This window comes from Haliaeetus leucocephalus, unplaced genomic scaffold, assembly GCF_000737465.1.
Source record: "Haliaeetus leucocephalus isolate CR32 unplaced genomic scaffold, Haliaeetus_leucocephalus-4.0 Scaffold657, whole genome shotgun sequence".
NCBI classification, from domain to species: Eukaryota; Metazoa; Chordata; class Aves; order Accipitriformes; family Accipitridae; genus Haliaeetus; species Haliaeetus leucocephalus.
In genome coordinates this window covers 4,497,158-4,518,476 of record NW_010973093.1, presented here as the reverse complement: position 1 = coordinate 4,518,476, position 21,319 = coordinate 4,497,158, and the positions used below count along the sequence as shown (strand labels likewise).

The window sequence follows — 21,319 nt, the reverse complement described above, 5'->3', positions numbered from 1 at the left end:
TGGGGTGGGCCGGGAGCAGCGGGTGAGCGCGGTCCCTCCTGCCCCCCTCGCCGCCTCCTTGTGCTCCCCGTGCCCGCCATCCCGAGAGACAGAAGCAAAGTGAAGAGCAGGAAGAGTTTGACAGAATAGTAGGTTGGGTGGGGGTTTTTTTTGTAATTACCCAGCTTACTAGAATGAGTTTCATTTCAAAATAAAACCAGCTCAGGTTGCGCAAAGTACTGTCATAAACGCTCCTGTGACCTGGGGATGGGGGCTAGGCACTGGGGCTTCTCCAGCCAACCGCCTTCTCGGGAAATTTGTGGCTTTGCAGCTATTTTGGGGCAGGACATGGCAACATGGACTGGTGATGTGGCCTCCATAAATCAGCAGGTGCTCCTGGAGAACCCTCTGTGCTGAAGGGCTCAGACCTCTGGGCCAGTTACATCTCCTTGTAGCCGTAGGAAGCACAGCGCGGTCCAAAACGTGTAAAGGTGATCCTGGAGTTTTACACAGGGTTGTTACAGGATCACAGAATGGTTTGGGTTGGAAGGGGCCTTAGAGAACATCTGGTTCCAACCCCCCTGCCATGGGCAGGGACACCTTCCACTAGACCAGGTTGCTCAAAGTCCCATCCAACCTGGCCTTGAACACTTCCAGGGATGGGGCATCCACAGCTTCTCCAGGCAACCTGTTCCAGTGTCTCACCACCCTCACAGTGAAGAACTTCTTCCTTACCTCTAGTCTAAATCTACCCTCTTTCAGTTTAAAGTCATTACCCCTTGTCCTTTCACTACATGCCCTTGTAAAAAGTTCCTCTCCAGCTTTCTTGTAGGCCCCCTTTAGGTACTGGAAGGCTGCTATAAGGTCTCTCCGGAGCCTTCTCTTCTCCAGGCTGAAGAACCCGAACTCTCTCAGCCTGTCTTCATAGGAGAGGTGCTCCAGCCCCCTGATCATCTTCATGGCCCTTCTCTGGACTTGCTCCAACAGGTCCATGTCCTTCTTATGTTGGGGGCCCAGAGCTGGATGCAGTACTGCAGGTGGGGTCTCACGAGAGCAGAGGGGAGAATCCCCTCCCTCGACCTGCTGGTCACGCTTCTTTTGATGCAGCCCGGGATACGGTTGGCTTTCTGGGCTGTGAGCACACACTAGCGGGTCATGTGGAGCTTCTCATCGACCAACACCCCTAGGTCCTTCTCCTCAGGGCTGCTCTCAATCCACTCGTAGCCCAGCCTGTATTTGTGCTTGGGATTGCCTCGACCCATGTGCAGGACCTTGCACTTGGCGTTGTTGACCTTCCGGAGGTTTGTGCGGGCCCACCTCTCAAGCCTGTCAAGGTCCCTCTGGATGGCATCCCTTTCCTCCAGCGTGTCGACCGCACCACGCAGCTTGGTGTTGTCAGCAAACTTGCTGAGGGTGCACTCGATCCCGCTGTCCATGTCACCGACAAAGATGTTAAACAGTGCCGGTCCCAAGACCGATGACCCCTGAGGAAAGCCACTCATCACTGCTCTCCACTTGGACGTCGAGCTGTTGACTGCAGCTCTTTGAGTGCGACCATCCAGCCAATTCCCTATCCACCGAGGGATCCATCTGTCAAATCCATGTCTCTCCAACTTAGAGACAAGGATGTCATGTGGGACAGCGTCAAATGCTTTGCACAAGTCCAGGTAGATGACATCAGCTGCTCTTCCCTTATCCACCAATGCTGTAACCCCATTGTAGAAGGCCACCAAATTTGTCAGGCATGATTTGCCCTTAGTGAAGTGTTGTTGGCTGTCACCAATCACCTCCTTATTCTCCATGTGCCTTAGCATAGTTTCCAGGAGGATCTGCTCCATGATCTTGCTGGGTTCTGCTGAATGGCTTTGGAGAGAACTGGAAAGCTCTTGGTTTTGCCCTCCTTGTGAGATAAACTTTGGGGAACAAGCGATTTCCCCTTAGGGAGGGCAATAAGCAAGGCCACCGGCGCAGAGGTGTTGGGACTGCATGCTTCAGGCAGAGTAAGAGAATTTACCTGCAGCCACCGGAACTGTTAGCAGCCAGCAGATCTTTCACTCCTTTCTCTTGCAGGGCATATACCCTGTGGCTTGATCTGCCACCCTGATAAGGAGCACATTCTCTATCCTCTGGGATGTACTGTGGTTATTCAAGAGCTGGACAGTAAGAAACAGACTTTCTTGCATGGTCACACCAATAATGTCTCCTGCATCGTCGTGTCCAGGAATGGGATGTACGTTGCTTCTGGACAAGTCACTTTCATGGGCTTCAAGGTGGATAATGCTCTATTTCTAACTGTATAATATTGACCAAAGAAATTGGAGTTGGCTTGCCAGCAGAGGGAACACCTTTTGTTTATTTTTTCTTTTGTTGGAAAACAAATGCCTACAGTAGGAGGGTGTTGCAGAGAATGGGAAATTGTGGCTAGTCCACTGCTGGATGTGCCTTCATGTTTTTGTAAAGTCTTAAGCCTTCCCCCTAGGATCAGGATAACCAGATTGAGAGGTCTCTTAATTCCATTCCCTTTTATCCAAAGTGTTGTGTGCATATGGCAGCCTAAATCTCATTAAACATTAATTAATAAATGGTGTTGTATTTAAAGTGGTACCTGATTTTCAGAGCTGCTTAGGGCTTTCAAAAGCCCTTGACAGGTACCTACCTGCCTTTTTAGACCTCTAAAGTTCTTTATGGTTTAATTTTTGCCTATTTGAAAAGGCCCTAAGACACCTGGAAGGAATCAAGTATTAGTGTTTTCAGTATTTTAAAATCTATGTCAAATACCCAGTGTCTCAGGGTAAATTTTGGTTCTGAAATGAAGTAAAGCTACTCAACCGGAAAGCTGAATAATGCTTCTTACAGCACCTGATCCGAAGCGTTTTTGTGTCAGTGGAGCCCTGGGCTGGATAGAAGCTAACCTTGGGCTTGGCTGCTTCTAATACCTTTCCTGCCAGAGAAGGTTTTCATACCTAATCCTGTGTGTTATATCTAATTCTCTGGCTTTGACCCCTTCTTCTTGGCACCTCAGGCAGACATCATTCTGTGGGATTTCCAGACGAAGGAGTTACTTGCTCGGCTGTCACTTCATAAGGGTAGAATTGAAGGACTAGCGTTTTCTCCAAACAACCTTTATCTCATGTCATTGGGAGGCCAGGATGATGGCAGGTAACAATTTCTGCTTCTTGTCACACTATTTCCGACAAGTTGTAGGGCATCGAAGACTGCTCTTAGGGAGTACTCTCTCCTTCCTCTTCTGTCAGTCTGACTCTTTCCCCTGTTGGTGTCTCTCCTCAATGATCCAGCTCTGTCTGATGGGAAGCCAGGTGGGTACCGTGGGCAGAGCGCAGGGTATGGGGAAAGATGAAGGGAGCAGCTAATTCTTAAGCTGGCGTCATCGCCCAGAAACCTTACAGAGCCTGCACAGTTAGCTGGCTTAATGCACTGCCCTGAAGAAGTATAAATTTCACTGAGGGCTTGCTTTAACAGAGAGACAACTAAGAGTGGAATAAAAAGTTATTTTAAATCAGATTTTACGAGTGGCCTAAGATATGATTAGAGTCTTGCTCAGCAGAAGGAATCCGACAAATACACATACTCTTGCTTTAGGAGCAGGGGATGTAAACTGCAGTTCCACACATTTGTGATAAAGCTTTTCTTGGGTAAAATCTTTACAAAGTGACTTTTATTGTGTATGCAGGTGGGAACAGACTACAGGAAAATAGGTTTTGTCTTGTTTTTGTTTTTAAGTAATTTGTTTGTAATTAATGTCAAAAAGTGAAGCTATTTAAAGCCCCTCCTTCTCTTGCAGTGTGGTTGTGTGGCAAGTTGGTAAGAGAGAGGCTGTCTGCGGGAGCCCTGCCTCGGCATGCCACGCAGGGAGTGCGACCATCGTGGTGTGCTCCAGCTGCAGAGACGAGATATTTGTTACCGCTGGAAAGTAAGGTTTTATTTAGATGAAAGAAATGAGGGAAAGAACCCATGGACCTATTTCCTTTTACAAAGAGTCTTTACTTAAATACAAGGAAACTTAAGCAACTGTGTGCTTGTGTTTTTTCTTTTGCTCTGAATGGACCCACTAATATCCATCAGCTTGTCCCTTTAAGGCATTGCTGCTTGTTCTACATATAAAAATATGTTTTCAAAGCAGCACACAGGGACCTGCATGCATCACTCCTGTTCCTGATAGCAGGATTTTGTACTCAGTATTCCCCATGCAGTGTTTAAAATATTTAGTTGTCAGTGTTTACACGAGAAAAGCAGTCAATGAGTGGCTCTGAACAATGGTTAATTAATGTAGAAACAATGATATCTTGCAGGTTGTTGGATCACCTCCTATCCTCACCAGATGTGATGTACAATTGGTCACTGGCTTGTAACAAAAGTTGGTACAAAAAGTCACATTTTGCATGGATTTGAGGCAGCCCCCATATACGTAGCCTGACATTTAAACTTGTAGAGGACCTGCACCTCCCTTTAAATCAGGGAAAGCTTTGGATGCTCTTGGCTGCAGTTGGACTTATGAGTGCTTATTATGTCTGTGCAATTTTAACACTTTGTTAAATGTAAAGGCAACTGTGTGGAAAGATTTTATATTGGCTCCTATGTTGTCAATTAAATTGTGCTAGAAAATAGATGAAAGTGTCCCCTACTGTTCATTTCCCATTCTAAGAACTAAGATTGCCACACTGCATGTCTCTTTGGGAAATGAAGTGTCAAGGTTGTTATGTACTCCTCCATAATCCTTGTATGGTTTTGCTGAACCTTTAAGATTTTTGATTTACCTGGAAAAAGTTACTGTAGGAGACAGTGGAACAGACAGACACTTACTTCTGGCTTCTCTGATACTGTTCTTTTCCTCCTTATTAAAATTTCAGAACAATGTAGCCTTGTAAATGCTTTTTAATTCTCCTAGTAGAGAAAAAACTTGGATGTTTCTGCATACATAGATTTAATCCCACTATATTTGTTCTTATAGTGGGACCATTCGAGTATGGGAACTGGATCTAGCAAATAGGAAAATCTGCCCAACTGAATGCCAGACAGGGCAACTGAGAAGAGTGATCACGTGTGGTAAGGTAAGTTTCAGCCAAAATTATTTGGCTAAACTAAGAAACTCTCTACAGACTAGAGAAAAATGGTGAACTTTTATAGTAATGCTAGAAATGCCAATTACAACTGCATGATGGCAGTGAAGTTACTAAGTGTTGGCTCATGGCAGATGGTCTCCCACAGTTTCTTTACCCTGGGAAAGAGTGTTTTGAATGCTTCTGAAGAGAAGCAGCATGTATTTTAGTCACAGGCTCTAGCACCCAGAGAATCCCACTTTTGCTTCAAAATATTATCTAGATTTGGTTAGAAAATGTCTTGTGTTCAGCAGTGTTATGGATCTTTGCAGTGTGACAGATGAAAACATTGACTGTATCCCCTCAGATTAAATCTTGGCAATACACTGAAATAAAGCTATTTATGCATCCCTGTGCTGAGCATGGGACAAGTGTCTCGCTATCTGGACTGTGATCTCTTTTTTTTGTGCTTTCCTATAGATGGCAGATGATGATAATTATTTTTACGTTGGCACATCAAGTGGTGATGTTCTGAAAGTGAATACAAACAACAAGTTGATGACTGACTATGGGCCCCAGAAGGAGAAGTTTAGCTCAGTGAGTAGCAGCTCTGTGACTTGAATTTTTCCTTACCCTCCTCTTTCTCTGTAACTGAAAGTAGGGAAACCTCCAGGAGAATCATTATGAAGTTGATTCACAGACTAACCCTTTTTCTGTGCTGTTAGTTCTTTGTGAGCATCTCAGTCTTGATCCTGAAGTCTAAGACTGTTAGCTTGGCTTTCTTCAGCTTCATTTGGCTCAGAATTTGGGTTTTACCTGAATCTCCTGTGTCATCCCACAGAGTCTCTCTTAAACTAAATCTGGAAAAAGTCATAAAAAGTGAAAAATAAGCATAAAAATGAGTAGTTCCTGAGTTGGGAGTTTTTAGGGAGATAGTAGCTGCAGTGAGACAGAGGACATTCCTAGGAAGACTGGTAGAAGTGTTATTTAAGAGGCTTTCCTGCACTTACTGCTATAAGGTTCTATGTTCAGATCTTACAGAATTGTTGAATTGTCTGGTCTGAAATTTTCCAAGACCACTGTTTGCCACAGGAAGAGTATTTTGTAAAAATTTCAAAACACTACAATTGCTCTTAAGAAACCCTCAACCCCCTAGTTTTTTGCGCTTGTTCCATGTACCATTCCTCCCCCTTCCCTTCAGGAGGTTGTCTTTTTGAAGTTCTGACTCTGCCACTGATGAGGCAGAGGTCTTACTGAAAAAGGTAGTATAGATAATATATTTAAAGAGTTTATTATAATGCATATGCACAATTAGGACAAAACAAGGTTGCACAGGACACATTGATTCTATTGCTTTTTAATTTCTGAGTGCTTGAATTCATAACACCAAATTTCTTTTAACTTAGCTTTTTTTGTCTATAATTGTGACTCATGGATCTTAGTATGAGGATCCTGAGACAGGAGTATCTCCTGAATAAGGAGCTTTTGGCCTTTCATTGTACAAGAATTCTGCATGCAGGGAGCTGTAATGATAAACAATTAGCACCAGCTAGTACACTTGCTCTTGACTTCTCTTTATTTGTTGCTATAAAAGACTTCTTGTAGCTTCTCAGGTTATACCCAGCGGAGAGCATAATACCTAAGGAATTCAAACAGTTCCCTGAAAAACTTTCTTGCATAAGGTTGAATGTATTTTGTGATTCTGTTAGCAATCATGAAAATAAGTGAGCAGCAAGGGATGCAATGCAGATGTAAGTACCAGAAGTACTTACCGTTAGGGATGCCATGGGGAAGCTGTCCTAGAAAGAAGCAAATCTTGTTTGAGAGTAAACATGAGACTAACAAGAACTGTAAGAAAAATTCAGCAGTAAACCCCAAAGAAAAAGCTACTGTGGACTTGTTTCTCCAAACCTCCTGAACTTTGCTTGTACCAACAAGTGTACATACAAACCACATATGTGCCCATTCAAACTGTAGTTTCTTCTGTTACAAATGCATGCCCACATCTCTGGGATAACTTGGAGCCACTGGGTTCTTTGAAATATATTTCAATGTTTATCTATTCCAGAAGGTTGGAGAAGTTATTACTTGTTTTTCCCACTTGCATTGTAGGAATGTAAGTAACTTAATTCTGTGCATGTATTAAGTGACAAGACTGTATGTATTTTGTTTCCCTGATAGAAATCGTAAGTTTGCTGAATGTGCATTACATCTCTTGTGGGTATACCTGTACTGTACGCTGTCAAGTCAGTCTTCTAGCAGTCATCCTGCAGGGTTTTGCATCCACACAGGACCCATGTCCTGGCTGATCTCTGGTGTTTCTTATGCCAAGGTCTTGATGATTGAATATCACCTCCCCTTTTAAATGCTTGCATGCTTTTGAGTCCTTCTACATCTAGCAGTACGTGTACCTTGCCTAGAGTACCTGGTTGAAGCCACACAAGGTCCTGAACTCATTGCCTTCAGGGGTGAGGGAACAGTACCAAATGCATTTGAAACAGAACTTCACAAAAAATATACTTCTGAGACCATTGCTAAAGAAGCAATCAAATAGGGTCATTAGCAGGATGCCGTGCAATCTGGGGGTTGAAAGAGGGCCTAGGGCCTCTTAAAGAAAAGCAGAGGCTCAAAGCCAGACCACAGTCCAATCCATACTGTGAGGGGTTTTATTATAAGGCAAATCCATAGGAACTGCGGTTTGTGGCAGAGACCTTTGGAGCATCATGAGTTTTAGCTGACATTGCTTCTGATAATGAAAAGCTGAAGAAAAACAGGACCTTTGGCTATGCAAGAGACTGACAAGATGTTAGGGAGAAGATCCAGAAGTGGATCTTGTCACAGCTGCCTGCCAGCCTTGTGGATGAGACCTGAGCTGGTAGGCATTAATCTGACTTAAACTTTGTTTTATTAGTGTTATGTAATGGCAGCTACTTAAGATATACCACTGCTCATGTTGGGAGAAGGGAAAGAAAAGGAGACATTCACATTGGGTGGAAATAACAAGTAGTCCTTCCAGTCTCCTCCTTTACCCTGTTGCTTAAAATGGACATTTCTGTTCAGAGGCAGGCTTTTCAATCAGACACGTGCTCAACCCTATTACCCCTTCTCCTCTTGCTTACTCCCTCCCTGCTCTCTTCCCTCATTCTTACCAATCAGTTTCCAAATGCCCAAAATGGGAAATTTATCAGGGCGAACCTGTATTGTTGCAGTCAGTGAGAAGGTACTCGTACATTTTTATCTCCAGCTACTGTCAGATCCACTTTCATACTTTCCATTTCTCCCTTCCTAGCTCTGTACTGTGATTCCCTTTCCACCCACCCACATCTCTGCATACAAATAATACCTTGTCAATAGACTGTCAACAAGTCCTTGCTGAACACACATAGGATCTAATGTTTTATGACAGAAATTTCCAATTGTATCATAGTCTTCAATGCCCGAAGAGGTATTTTGCACATGTTTTTTCAAGTCAAAACCACAGCATTTATCAAAACAAAAGTACTTGCATCCTTGTTTCTACACATTTTAATACATCATATTGGCAACCCAAGGAGAAGTGTTAATTTTTATTTCCTGCTCCCACCGCCCCCCCGCCCCCCCAGCAGACCTGTCTGTATTTCACAGGACATCTTTTGTCTCTTTCTTGAAGATTTACCATGTATCAGTACTTGTAACAAAAATTCTCACCTCTCTAGCCATAGCTTGTTTCAGAAGTGAGCCATGCTGTTTCAAGGTAGGCATGACTACTGCAAAGCTTGGCTCTTGGGACATGCCCTGCCTTTCCTAACCAGGTATTTCCCTGCTCCCTGGCAAGGAGGTTGGCCATACAGCCTCCAGTGGTGGAACTGTCCCAGCCTCCCTCTCCACGGCACTGTTTTCATTCATCACTGCGTTGCAATTCTACTGAAGAGATGCATATTTGTGAACGAACATTATCCTGTATGTCTGAAAACCTTGTTTACCAGTCACACCAGGGAATTATGAGACAGTGGCATACCATGAAACTCTCAACCTGGAATCCACAGCCATCCCACGACGAGCATATCTTTAAAAAAAGAGTTTAGACACTTCTTGGGTGAGGAGAAGATGTTTATTGAAAATAAGTTTGGTCAACCTTAAAGGAACTTTGCCTTTAGACATATAAGAATGTGTTTATTATGTAGACATGATCTGAAGATTTCTCTGCTTCTGTTTTGAAGAGGAGTGGCAGAATAGCTCACTGGTATGATGAAGCAACTTGTTTTCCATCTACATGGAATTAAGTTTAAGTGCATTTCTGTAATGTCTATAAATACTGGAATAAACAGCAAAATTAATTTTTATTCTCGTTGCAAGCTTGAGGAGCTATAAGGCACCCATTCAGATGCAAAGTGGGATGTACGATTGCAAATGCATTTTCAGAAATAGTTGGAGTGATTTGCATTGCAAAAAAAAAAAAAATTTAAAGGAGGTGCACTGGAAGGGTTCATAGGGCACTCAAGAACTTTGCAAGAGATGAGAACGGGACAAAGAGCAAGTATCCCTGCAGGGAAGGGAATGGGCAGGTGGGATTTTTGCTGGCATTTTTATTTATAATCATACTTCAAAGCAGTGGTTTCTTTTTGTAAGAAGTAAATAATGAATGGTGATATTTTTAACCTCCTACATTAGACTCTGCATTTCATCTACGAGAGGTCTGGCAGTATATAAAATAGAGTATTCATCGCATCATTAACGTGAACTGCTGGATTCCATGAATAACAAGTCCAATTTATAAAGCTATCTGTTTACTCGTGGTGATTCAGAGAACAGACTGGACAAGAAAGAAGACAATTACCAAGTCAAGGTTGAAATCAAACTCTGATGATTTTGAGAGCCTAGCAATGAATCCTAGCCACTTTAAGGTTGGGGTTTTTTCTCTCTTAATAATACCCGCTTCCCTCTCAAATTGAAGAACTGAAGAGAATACCTTGGAAAAATCAAAGCAGTCTTGGCAGTGCTTCAAAAACTCTAATTTATTAGCCAGTAGCAGGGAGCTGTAATCAGATAAACTACGTAGTCATAGGTTTGATTTCTAATGCCGCCACCTGCCATAATGCTAAACCCAAAGGGCATTTGAGGTGGAAGTCTTTTACAGGAAAAACTGCAAAACAGTAGATCAAAAGACAGTTGATGGGCCTGTGATAACAGAGGACTCGCAAAATGCTGCCAACAGCTCATAGGAAATTTTTTAAAACATTGTTCAGAAAGAGTTCTGCTTATGGATCATATTTCTAATTAAAATGAAAGCCTTTGTTCTCATGCTTTTGCTAAGAATATTTGCATGAAACCTGGCTTCCTGCCTGGTAGTGTTGTGATAGTATTGCATAAAATCCTCTCTGGAGGTTGTGTTTTTCACGGTGATCAGTCCTGATATTACAGGAGATTGTGGATATGCTACTGGTGGAGACAGACTAATGAAGAAATCCAGTGCAATTAAATTACAAATCAGGAAAATTTTTTTCAATTTTTTTTTTACAATCCACATTTATTTGATCCTGAAGTTAAATAGTCCTTAAACTGACGCATAGGTGGGTATAAGGCTGCTTGGAATGCCCAGTTACGTATAAGGTGATTTTTTTTTTTCTTCAAAAAGTATAAGCAAGACTTTAAAAACAATCAGTTGCTTCTATTTCATTGGATAATTGAACAGAAGTAATTTTTCCAAATTCACCAGACCTTGTCTGTTGCTTTTGCAACATCCTTTCCGGGTCTAAATAGCTCAAATGTCCATTTTTATTTTCTCTTTTTTCTTCACTTCCTCTCTCATCTTCCTTAGAGCTTCAGTCCTTTCTACACAGTAAATCAGCCCTTTCTGGCTTTCATTCTTTTAAACACTCTGAAAGTGTTTAGTCCTGAAAATTTCCTGGGGTTAGGCCAGATTAATGCTTGAAAAGAACAGGAGTGCTGGGTGGTGCTGCTTATATGTCAGACTTTACCATAAAGTGCTGACACCTGTATTTGTTCAAAAATCACAAACCAAGCACATGACAGTGATATCTTCCTAAAGAATAAATGCAGAATTACTCTGATTTGCCTCTTGGTTATTATTCTTTGAGAATTCACTTCTTCATGCTTTCACAACACTAAATGCTAGAGGTGTTTTCTTTTTCCAAGAAAAAACTTTACCAAACAGAAATTGTTGTTTTCACATAATGGCTCTACGAGCTCAGGCTTAGAGAAAAAAAATCATAATACTGTGAACATACTATCACAACAGTTGGCAATACTGCTTATTAACCTAGGTAGTGGCAAATGTTGCTGGAGTCTATACTGCAACTTCAAATGTCAAGCTCAACAGACTCCTTACAAGTCACGGGGAGCCTGGAGCTGCTACCAGCTGGCCTGTGCCTCTTGTACATGCTTCCTTCGTGACAGAGCTTAGTTTTCAATCCAAGTTTTGATGGCATAAAGCTCCTTTATTTCCTTTTTTTTTTTTCCTTTCCATTTCAGCCATGCGTATATTCCCCAAGCTAGTAGGGATATTTTTCTAAGTAAGAATATCAGGATTTAACCCCACAGAAGTAGTTTCACCCCTCTTGCAGCCTATTTTGGGGGTCTCTCAGATTTTCAAGAATTAATCTGTTGTCTCGTATACAGAAGAGTAATATTACTTCACAGGTAGCAGAACCGAAGCAGAGACCAACTTTTCTTATACTTGAAATTTTGTGGCTTGGCTAAGGACTGTTTTTGTTTGTTTGCTGGTTTTGTTTGTTTTTTGTTTTTTTTTTTACTGTAGTCTGGTGCTTTATCCACTGAAAAGCATTTTTTTTTCTAATGGTTGACCTCCTGTTGATCTACTCATCTTAGTAAATAGCAGAAACCCGTGTTGATGATGGGCTGACTAATTTTCGAAGCTCTTCTGTGACAAATGTCTTTTATTTCTAGTAGGTGGGAGACGGGATTGCATCTTTCAGACAGGGAGAGAGGCCTGGGACACAGAGGATCTGTCCTAAAAGCAGCTATAGGAAAGGACACTTAGGCTGAGTTTTATCCTCTGTTGTTTTCATGTCCGATAGATGAAGAACCAGTGGAAGGAAAAGTGGAGGCACTAATACAAAATGTGCATATTGCTTGCTGGAATGAGGTAAGGATATGTAGGCTCATGCATGGTCCCAGCTGCTCTGAAGGATTCATGATGGTGCTATTTACTTGCTCTTTAAAGACTCATACTGGAGTAGTTCATATATACCTGTAATTAATAACTCTTTTCTCCCTTCTCCCTCTAAAGAGTCACTCTTTAGCCTAGGTCAGTCAAAGAATACTGATAAAGCCATATTTGGGTGACATAAGCACCGCCATCAGGAGCATGATAGAGACTCTGTTGTGCTATTCAGCATGGCTGCAGCAATAGACTCTGCTTCCATCCAATTGTGTTTTAATCCTGTTTTCTCCTAGGGAGTCACAGCTTTGCTTTTGCTGAAGACAGGAGATTTAATAGTCGGCACCGGAGGAGGGATTGTAGCTCTCTGTAAAGGCTCAAACTACAAAGTAATGAAGTGAGTTTATAGATGGGAGAATCAGGAGGGTGGAGGTGATGGTTCCCCCAGAGGGTCACAGTATAAGAACCAATCATTTCTACGTAAAGGCGTAATCCAGATAAATATGTTTTTCAATCCTGCAGACAAAATAGACAGTATGGTTCCAGCATAATGAAGTTGAAGCAGACTGAAAATTACTGCATGTGTTTGCACAGAAGTGAATTGCCCTACTCATTGTTCATTTTAAGTGACCATTGTTTCCTTTTAGGCATTAGGAGTCAGATTCTAAATTGATGCAAAGTGAGACAGGTCTGCTGAAGTCAGTAAAATTATGCTTATTTACACCAGCTGAGAAGGAGCAGTATTTGCCGTCTGAAAAAGGGCTGTTGGAGGACATGGGATTGCAAAGGAGGGCTCTGCTAATTTTACAGGCACATGTCTGGAAGTGGCTGAAGTACATGTAAGGCTTTTTCCTGCATACAAAATAGAAAGCTGCAGGTGTCATTTCCCAGTATGTGATTTGAAAATTGGGCTTGCACATACTCATTTTGCATTGTTTGAATAGCCAACTTAAGCATACAGTTCTGCAAGCTTAGCTTTGTACAATTGAAACTGTTCCCAGAAGATCTAAACTGTCTGGAAATATTATTGAATGTGGGATATCTAAGTGCACTTGAGCAAGAATATCAGCAAAGACGCTGTTACCTTGGGTGCTGGTCCAGAAAACAAAGTCTCCAAAGCACTGCCTTTGCAAGCCCTGGCAGAGTAGCAGGTGGGACAGGCAAGATCATATGAAGTATTAACATGGGACTGGGAATGAAATGTTAGTCCTGACCACGTTCTTGCATATTGATATCACAGCCTGGCATGGAGCTTTTGGGAGAAGCAGGGAAAGTCAAGATTCTGTAAAGTCAGGGGAAAAAGGAAGTTGGAAAATAAGTACCTCGAGGTCAATGTCAGGCCAAACCTCTGCCTTCTGTTAACAGGAAAATTCAAGTTCAAGGTGCTGTCACTTCGCTGACATGTAGAGGTCAGGGTCACCAGATCTTTGTAGGGACAAATGAGTGCCAGATTTATCGAATTAACTACACTGCATTTAAAGAGGAGCTGATCACTGCCTGTCATAAGGAAGCCGTCCATGACATCATCTTTCCTTTGTGAGTATAACCGGCTGGGATGCTTTTGGCTGGTGAAGAAGTTTGAGTAAGCTACCAGTAAGGTCAGGATACCTATGTAAACACCTTTTAACCAACAGGAACCCAAAGCCTGTTAACATCCTTACAGGATGATTTATACAGGAAATGCTGTCACCTACCAGTGAAAAGCAAGGGTGATGGTGAGCGGCTGCTTGAAAGCAGAAGGCAGCAGTTCAGTTTGAGAATTGGAAAAATAATCAATCTACAGAAAGAATTCTAAATAAAAAGACTAGAATTCTTTATGTTTGGGTCACAGCAGCGATGGCAACCTCCCCCTTTTCTCCTAAGGTTGGTGCTATGAGACTCAGGCCACTTAGTCTGCCAGCAGTGTGAATCCTGAAAGTCTGCTTTTGTGTAACCTGTTGCAGCTAGAGCTTGTAGAGGTGTGCTGCCTGTAACATCAGCTGAAACCTGACTAACAGAGCTGTTCAAAGAGGCTTTTGGGGTCTCTCAGCCTCAATTATAATTTCATGTTTGACAGTATGGCATGTTATATTAAATTCTAGGCTTGTGATGAGAGATACTGAGTATACTGGTCTGTTTTCTGTCTGCTTTTGTCTTGTGAACACACAGCAAACGTTCCCTCTTCCTGTATAGTAGGATCATGACACTTTATTTAAAAAAAACCACAATGGATTGGTTGTTTCCTCTCCAAATAGAGAATGGGATTTTGATCCCAATGAAAGTTTTTATTTTTGTCATGTTATTATTGCATCGCTTCTTGACATGGCACAAAGGATCAAATCTTACCAAGGTACAGCAAAGTGCTCAATGCAAGATGTCCTCCTCCCTGCTTGTCACCAGCCTGAAAAATCCACATCCTTCTAATTTAATGAATAAATCATTTGGAACTTTAGGGTAATCTGATGCTAATATAGGTGACTGGCACATCTGTGTCACAGAGGTAGCTGGATGAGCTGGATTTAGTGATGATTTTAAGGACTACATGACTACACCCTTGCATATATGTTTAAACTTTTTATCTGTCAGCTTCTCTTGAACAGAGCATATCACTGATTGGGAAATACAGGCATAATTTCCCTGTTCTGGCTCATTTCAGAATACTTGAATTGCTGTTATCCTGCTTTATAAAGCACCCACGCAAGCTGGGCTTGAAAGGGACCACACTTTTGTTGTGCCAGTTTTCTCTGTTCTGGTTCATCTTTCCAGGCATTGATGGTGAAGTTGAACAAAAGCTTGTGGTGCCTTTCTAGATTTCACTTTCTGTCATATCCCTAGGATGTACGGTTTAGAGCTTATTTCAAAGCATTGAGTCCTATAGCTTTTGAAATGCTGCAGGTCTTTTTTTTATTCAAACGTGTATAACAAGTATATTATGAACAGGCTTTTGCCATCATTTCTATTGCCTTCAATGATGTTGAATAGGAATCATCCAGTAAGCAAGATAAAAAATGACATCTTTACAATATGAGGCTGCTGTTAGTTCCTGATGTTACATCTGGGCAGTCAGCACCTCTACACTCACTTTTGTGTCTATTATATACAACACGTGAAGTTCTTTAGAGATTGAATATGGGAAATAAATGTCACAACTTCACCTGAAGTAGAGAGAATTTTTTTACTTTCACTTTAACTGTTTCTTAAAATGAATCTTTGAATAAAAACCAAACCAGGGGAATTTTATGTAAGAAAGGTGATCCTACGAAAAAGGCTTTTGTCTTAACCATGGTGATCTCTACTGGGAAGATTGCAGTTGCACATTAGAAACAGCTAAGTTTTGAAAAATGATTTAAGATCTGACAAAGAAAGAAGCGTTTTCTGTATGTCCCTCCTCATTATCTCTCCTCTCTGAATTCTCCAGGGGAACTTCTGACTTGTTTGCTACCTGCTCCAAAAATGATATTCGGGTGTGGCACACCCCAAAAAACAGGGAGCTCCTACGAATTGTCATCCCCAACATGACCTGCCATGCCATAGATTTTATGAGGGATGGCAAAAGCATCATCTCAGGTAATGATCGGTCCAGACCCATGGTTGAGTACAGTCTCTAAGTGTTGCCAAACTCATAAACATCAGTATGTTAGAATGAAGAGAGGTTTAAATTGGGAATGGGTTTAAATTCAGTTCATTGCTTGACCCAAAGGCCTCTTTGCTTGCAGCTGCTCTGATGAACTTTGCTCACAGTCCCCAGCACCCTGATGCTGTGGAAGGCAAGGTTTTGAGACCTCACTTTGGATGTGAATTCCAGCAATTCAGAACTCAGTTCAGTCTTATTCAAAAGACCTCATTCTAAAATATCAACCTTGTTGTTTGCAGCAGATTAACCTGTGATGTAGGTAGACCACCTTTTACATAAACCTTGCTACCCATCGCCATATGCAAATTGCTTACACAGGAGCTACCGCAGTACTAGAGCAGCAATGCAGTCCCCCCATTGTTACCAAACCAATTTGCCCATAGCCAGAACCAAAAAGGAATTAAATTTCAATTGTTTATTTGGGGCTATAACTCTGCGGGTTCATCTACAGTACAGTGGTTTTCACATGTATAGTGGTGATCTAACAGGGTGGGCCTTATAAAGAAACTTAATAAAAAAAGGGGGTTCATCTGGAAAGGAAAGAGAGACAATAATATGAGGAAAGTCTGTGTGCCTGGGTAATCTGTTTCTTTTTATCCATCAGCTTGGAATGACGGGAAAATCCGTGCCTTCATGCCAGAGACTGGACGGCTAATGTATGTCATTAACCATGCCCATAGCTTGGAAGTGACGGCAATTGCTGCTACAAGTGACTGTAAACGAATCATTAGTGGAGGAGGTGAAGGGCAGGTAATTTTTGCTTAAAAACCTGGAGCAGCTCTGGGCTCTTATCACAGGGCCTGCAAATTGTCTGTAACTGCTTAGTCAGAAAGTGAGCTATTCTTAGCTTTCACTTGAGCAAAGGACTGAATCTGAAAATATTAGCCTTTGATAAATGCAAATCTCCGGCTCTCAGAGGGCATAATGTAAAACAATGCCCCGATTTCTTCTGGCATGGTACTCTTGGAAATCCTTCTAATGCAGAATATGCTCTTAATCCTTTTTGTTTATTTGTCTCTCCCGTATATTTGGCTTATCTGCATTAGTCATTGTATGCAAGCCTCTGTCTAATTGTGCTCTAGCAGAGATTTTCTTTCTGTCATTGCTTTGGAAGTCCTAGTCCTGTCCAAATGGACCTGTATGAATTCATTTAATAGCACAAAGTTCACTTTATATCGCTATAGTGTCTATGAGGTAACTTCCTAATTTTCTGGGATGGTACTATCTGTTTGAAGTGATGGTGTTAATAAAAAACTCTAATAATAACTCAATTTCTAATACAATTATGGAAACATTCCATACAAATAACAATAAAAATCAGAAAATATGTTACAGTCATCATACCTGTGCAGTTCAACAATTTTTTTCTGGCCACAGAAAACAACCACCATGTACTTGGGCTACTCCATGCACTTCATATAGTTGTGGCCCTTTGCAATCTGTAAAAGTGACACTCCTCTCCTAATGTTTAAATATTTTAAACACAGGGCTTTTATTTATATTAAAAATAAATAATTTGTCTTGGAAGGCTCATGTTCAGTTTCTTCCCTTGCTTTGGACTTCCACTCTGCAGCCTGGCAAGCACTCAGAACTAGTCATTTAATTGTGCGTGGATTCCTGACTGTGATTTAACTGCTCTGTGCTTTGTTTGTGTACCGTGATCTCAAGTGTTCAGTGTGCCCTGCTGGAGATTGTAAGGGAAGTCTTGAAGAGTGAGGAATCGAGCTTAGGTCTTCCAAATCTCAGGCTAATATCCTAATCATTGAACCACCTTTCTGAATCATTCTGCACCTCAGCTCTGCTGTAGAGCAGTAATTGCAGCACTGCCTTGTCTCACTGCATAAAGACATTAGAGATGATAAGCCACTTCAACCCTTCACTAATAAAAGAACAGTTAAGTACCTTGGATGATTAGTGCTAGAGGATGCAAAAGACAGAGAACCTAGTTTCTGTATCACACACAGAATGGCACAGGCTCTGGTTAGTTCATCTCTGAACTGAAAAAAAACAGCTGAGACAGAATTAGAGCTAAAGGTTGGTTAAGTAGAAATGAGAACTGCAGGGAAGCACTTGCAGTATTCATCTGGAACACACAAAAAAAGGTGTTCTGAAATGCTAATGGTTCTGTCAAAATCGATCATCTGAAAGCTGCGACTTCAGGGTTGCTTAAGGGGTCTGGATGCTCTGATCATTTAGCAACTGGGAATTGGACATCCAGATCCCACAGATAACTCAGCATCAGACTTGAAAACGTGGAAGGTCAGCTCTCTCTGCTTTTGATGTCAGTGTCTAAATTTCTAAACTTTCACTAGGATTTGACCTTAGTGGAATGTAAGAGCGATTATATATCATGACGTTTGGCACTAGTGGGACAGTAAATGCAAGGTGTGAAGGATCAAGTCCTCAAAGCAGAAAGATTTTTGCTGTTACCACCACTGGGAAAAGAGGTGCTTTCAGGCACATATTTCACATCAAAGATTTAAAGACCTGTTTTATATTTACTTACTGGCATTATACATAGCACAAATAGCAGGTAGCTTTTTTATATTCCATTTCAGCAGTCTCGCTCTTTGATCTTTAAAGCACCACTGAAATATATCATGGACTAGATGCTTTTTCCTGATCGAGAGATGAGTAAACTGAAGCATGGGAGAGCGGGAACCTGGCAAAAATAAGGTTTGGGGTTAATGGTCAGGAATTCCTGAACCAAGTGTATTATACTTTCAAGAACTCAGTTCAGTTTTATGAGTCAGCTGCATGAATAACCCACAGGAAAATAGAGATGGTCTGTTAAGATTTGAGTTGCTGTATGTGTTATAAGAAAAAAGAAGAGTTCAGGAAAGCCTTAGACATCCTCCTGAGCTCAGTCACGACTGGGTGGTACAAGAGCAGATGTTTGTTGCTGATTTTCAGGTGAGGGTCTGGGAGATTGGTGAGAGGACTCACAAACTGGGGGAAGTTCTGAAGGAGCACACATCTGCTGTGTCCTGCATTAAGATTAAGAAGGACGACCGAGAGTGTGTCACAGCCAGCCTTGATGGAACATGCATCATCTGGGACATTGTGTAAGGAGACAGATAAGTATTGCAAGACATTTAAAGTTCTGGTAATGTCTCTGTTGGGTTACTGTGCCCTATTTATGACACCATATAGTGAGGAGGAGAGGAAAAAGAGCATTAGGAAATAAAAATTACTAGAAAGAACAAACAGGTCAGGGAATGTAGAACCTCCAATGCTAGAAACTTTTCAGAAAAGTTTAGACAAACATTCGCCTCAAGTTGTTTTCTTGTATTGGATCCTGCTTGGCCGAGGGGGTGGAACAGGTGATTTCCTAAGTTCCCTACTAGTTCCATTTTCCAGCACTTTATGACTCTTGTCAAGCTATTGCAGATCTGCAGGTAAGGTTAAGGAAATTCTTGCATAGTGAATAGCACCTAGAAAGCATTCTGGTTTAAAAAATTTAATTTCATATGACAGCAGATCAAAAGTCTTACAAGGCAGCTGTGATGGGGAACAGAACTGATGACTAATAGGCTTCATGAAACCCTGAGCTCAGACCAACACCTGAAAATATCCAAATAGAAAGAGAGAACTGATGTATAGCACAGGCAGATATAGTTCAGGCAGTCAAAGTCTGGGTTTTGACCCTATTGCTCTATCCTGTTTTGGGGGTGTTTTGCAGGCGTTTTGTAAGAAAACAAATGATTCTAGCCAACACGTTGTTCAAATGTGTGTGTTACCATCCTGAAGAGTACCAGATAATCACCAGTGGAACAGACAGAAGGGTAAGCAAAGCTGCAGCAATTCTTTTTGCGGTAATTCCAAAACACAAAGTCTGGGGCTTGTTATGTGGTAAAGCTCCTGAACCTCCACAGAAGGTTGTGTTACAAGGCAGTGCTGAAATCTGTGTGTTATTCACGTACAACTGAGCTCTCCTCTCTGGCCTGCTCTCTAGATTGGATACTGGGAAGTGTTTGATGGCTCTGCAATCAGAGAATTGGAAGGGTCTGTATCGGGTTCCATCAACGGGATGGACATCACATCAGATGGGGCATACTTTGTCACAGGTGAGTGGGTAGATGAAACTAGAAAAGAGAAAGTCAAATTAAGAGCAGGAAAAGGAAGGCAGTGAACCAAGGATCTCAGAAAAGTATGAAAAAACTGAAAGGAGGGGTCATCTAAAGGGGAAAACAAAATTAATCACTGAAGAAAAATACTTAGAAAAAGGTATAGTTCAGACATGGAAGATACTGTGGTTCAGTCTTGCAAGATGTAATTTAAAGGTGAAGACAAGGTTCAAATGTCTCCAGGGAAGAATACAGGGTTTCACCTTGCCCTGCTCCTCATTTAGTTCAGTGGTGTTCACAGTGCACTTGAATGATTTGTTCAAGTGCCCTACTCCAGAAGGCTGGCAGTCTCTGTTGGTTTGCAAGTGGGAATGACTCCAGGCTCCATCCAGCCTCAGGCTCACATGTTCCCCACCATCATGACATCTCTTATGGGAGTCTAGCACTAGCACAGAGGAGCCATGGTATTGTGTATCATCTCGGCTATAGTTAAAAACCACGGATTTTGTGTCATCACCAGTTATTTTAGATTAACCTGGTTAAACAAATGTTGGTTAAGAGCTTTTTGAAGATGCTCGATATTATTGGTACCAATTGCTGGCCATAGCTCACTGTGATCTGCTGGTGCAGGTCCTGAGCACTCTACTGGACACTGACAGCTGAAAAGAAGTAGTTTTTGCCATAATGCCCAAGACAATGTACTCCACCCTTTCTAAATCAGATGAATGCCTAAGTATTCCCCTGCCTGTGATCTGGGAACAAAAAGCAGCAGAACTCCATGTAATCATTTGTTCTTCCTTTGTGCCCAATGCAGGTGGTGATGACCATCTGGTGAAACTGTGGGACTATAATGAGGGTACAGTGACTCATGTTGGAGTGGGCCACAGTGGCAACATCACCCGTCTCAAGGTCTGCCCTGGGAACAAGTACATTGTGAGTGTGAGTGCAGATGGTGCCATCCTGCTCTGGAAATACCCAGACTTGCACTAACAGCTGGCCCAGGACCTGCTGGGCTGCTACTTCCTTGGCCAATCCTAGCGATCCTTTCCTCTTACAGCTGAGGTTGTTTCAAAGCATTTGTACTATTAGAGGAGATACTATTTTTATACTCTCTGGTATGCATTTACCAGATCCTTCAGATATCCTTTCTAGCACTGAATAAATAGGTCTGACTTTTTCAGGGGGGCTAGGAATCTGCTGTTCCTTTTAGATTAGTGTGAAAGGATTCATCACTTCTTAAAATCATCTTGGCTGTTGTTATAACACTTGCATGTTGTTACTGCCACCTTTCCTGATAGTCTCCTAGCATAGTCTATTTTTGTGGGCTCTCTCTTGCTTCCACGTGGTCTCTCTTTCTCTTCCCTCCCCCCTTCTGTCCCTTCCTTTAATGAATAACTTGTTGTGTAAATTCAGTCTTCTGTGTTCATTTTAATTTGTCTGGTCCTGATTAAGGAAAAAGCCCTCAGCTTCAACTCAGGCGTTT

General features: G+C 41.8%; 1 protein-coding gene across 1 annotated transcript in view; it reads left to right on the top strand.

Moving 5' to 3' along the window:
• CFAP52 (cilia and flagella associated protein 52) overlaps nt 1-20,941 on the top strand; it is a 21,722-nt gene extending 781 nt beyond the window's left edge. The window contains exons 2-14 of the mRNA XM_010579494.1: nt 2,019-2,249; nt 3,002-3,138; nt 3,782-3,910; nt 4,949-5,048; nt 5,517-5,633; nt 12,453-12,553; nt 13,522-13,692; nt 15,554-15,702; nt 16,374-16,519; nt 18,683-18,834; nt 19,452-19,554; nt 19,725-19,836; nt 20,651-20,941. Coding sequence (XP_010577796.1) covers nt 2,019-2,249; nt 3,002-3,138; nt 3,782-3,910; nt 4,949-5,048; nt 5,517-5,633; nt 12,453-12,553; nt 13,522-13,692; nt 15,554-15,702; nt 16,374-16,519; nt 18,683-18,834; nt 19,452-19,554; nt 19,725-19,836; nt 20,651-20,826 — 1,824 coding nt within the window. The 3' untranslated portion in view covers nt 20,827-20,941. The remainder of the gene's footprint in view (nt 1-2,018; nt 2,250-3,001; nt 3,139-3,781; nt 3,911-4,948; nt 5,049-5,516; nt 5,634-12,452; nt 12,554-13,521; nt 13,693-15,553; nt 15,703-16,373; nt 16,520-18,682; nt 18,835-19,451; nt 19,555-19,724; nt 19,837-20,650) is intronic.
• The last annotated feature ends 378 nt before the right edge of the window (nt 20,942-21,319 follow it).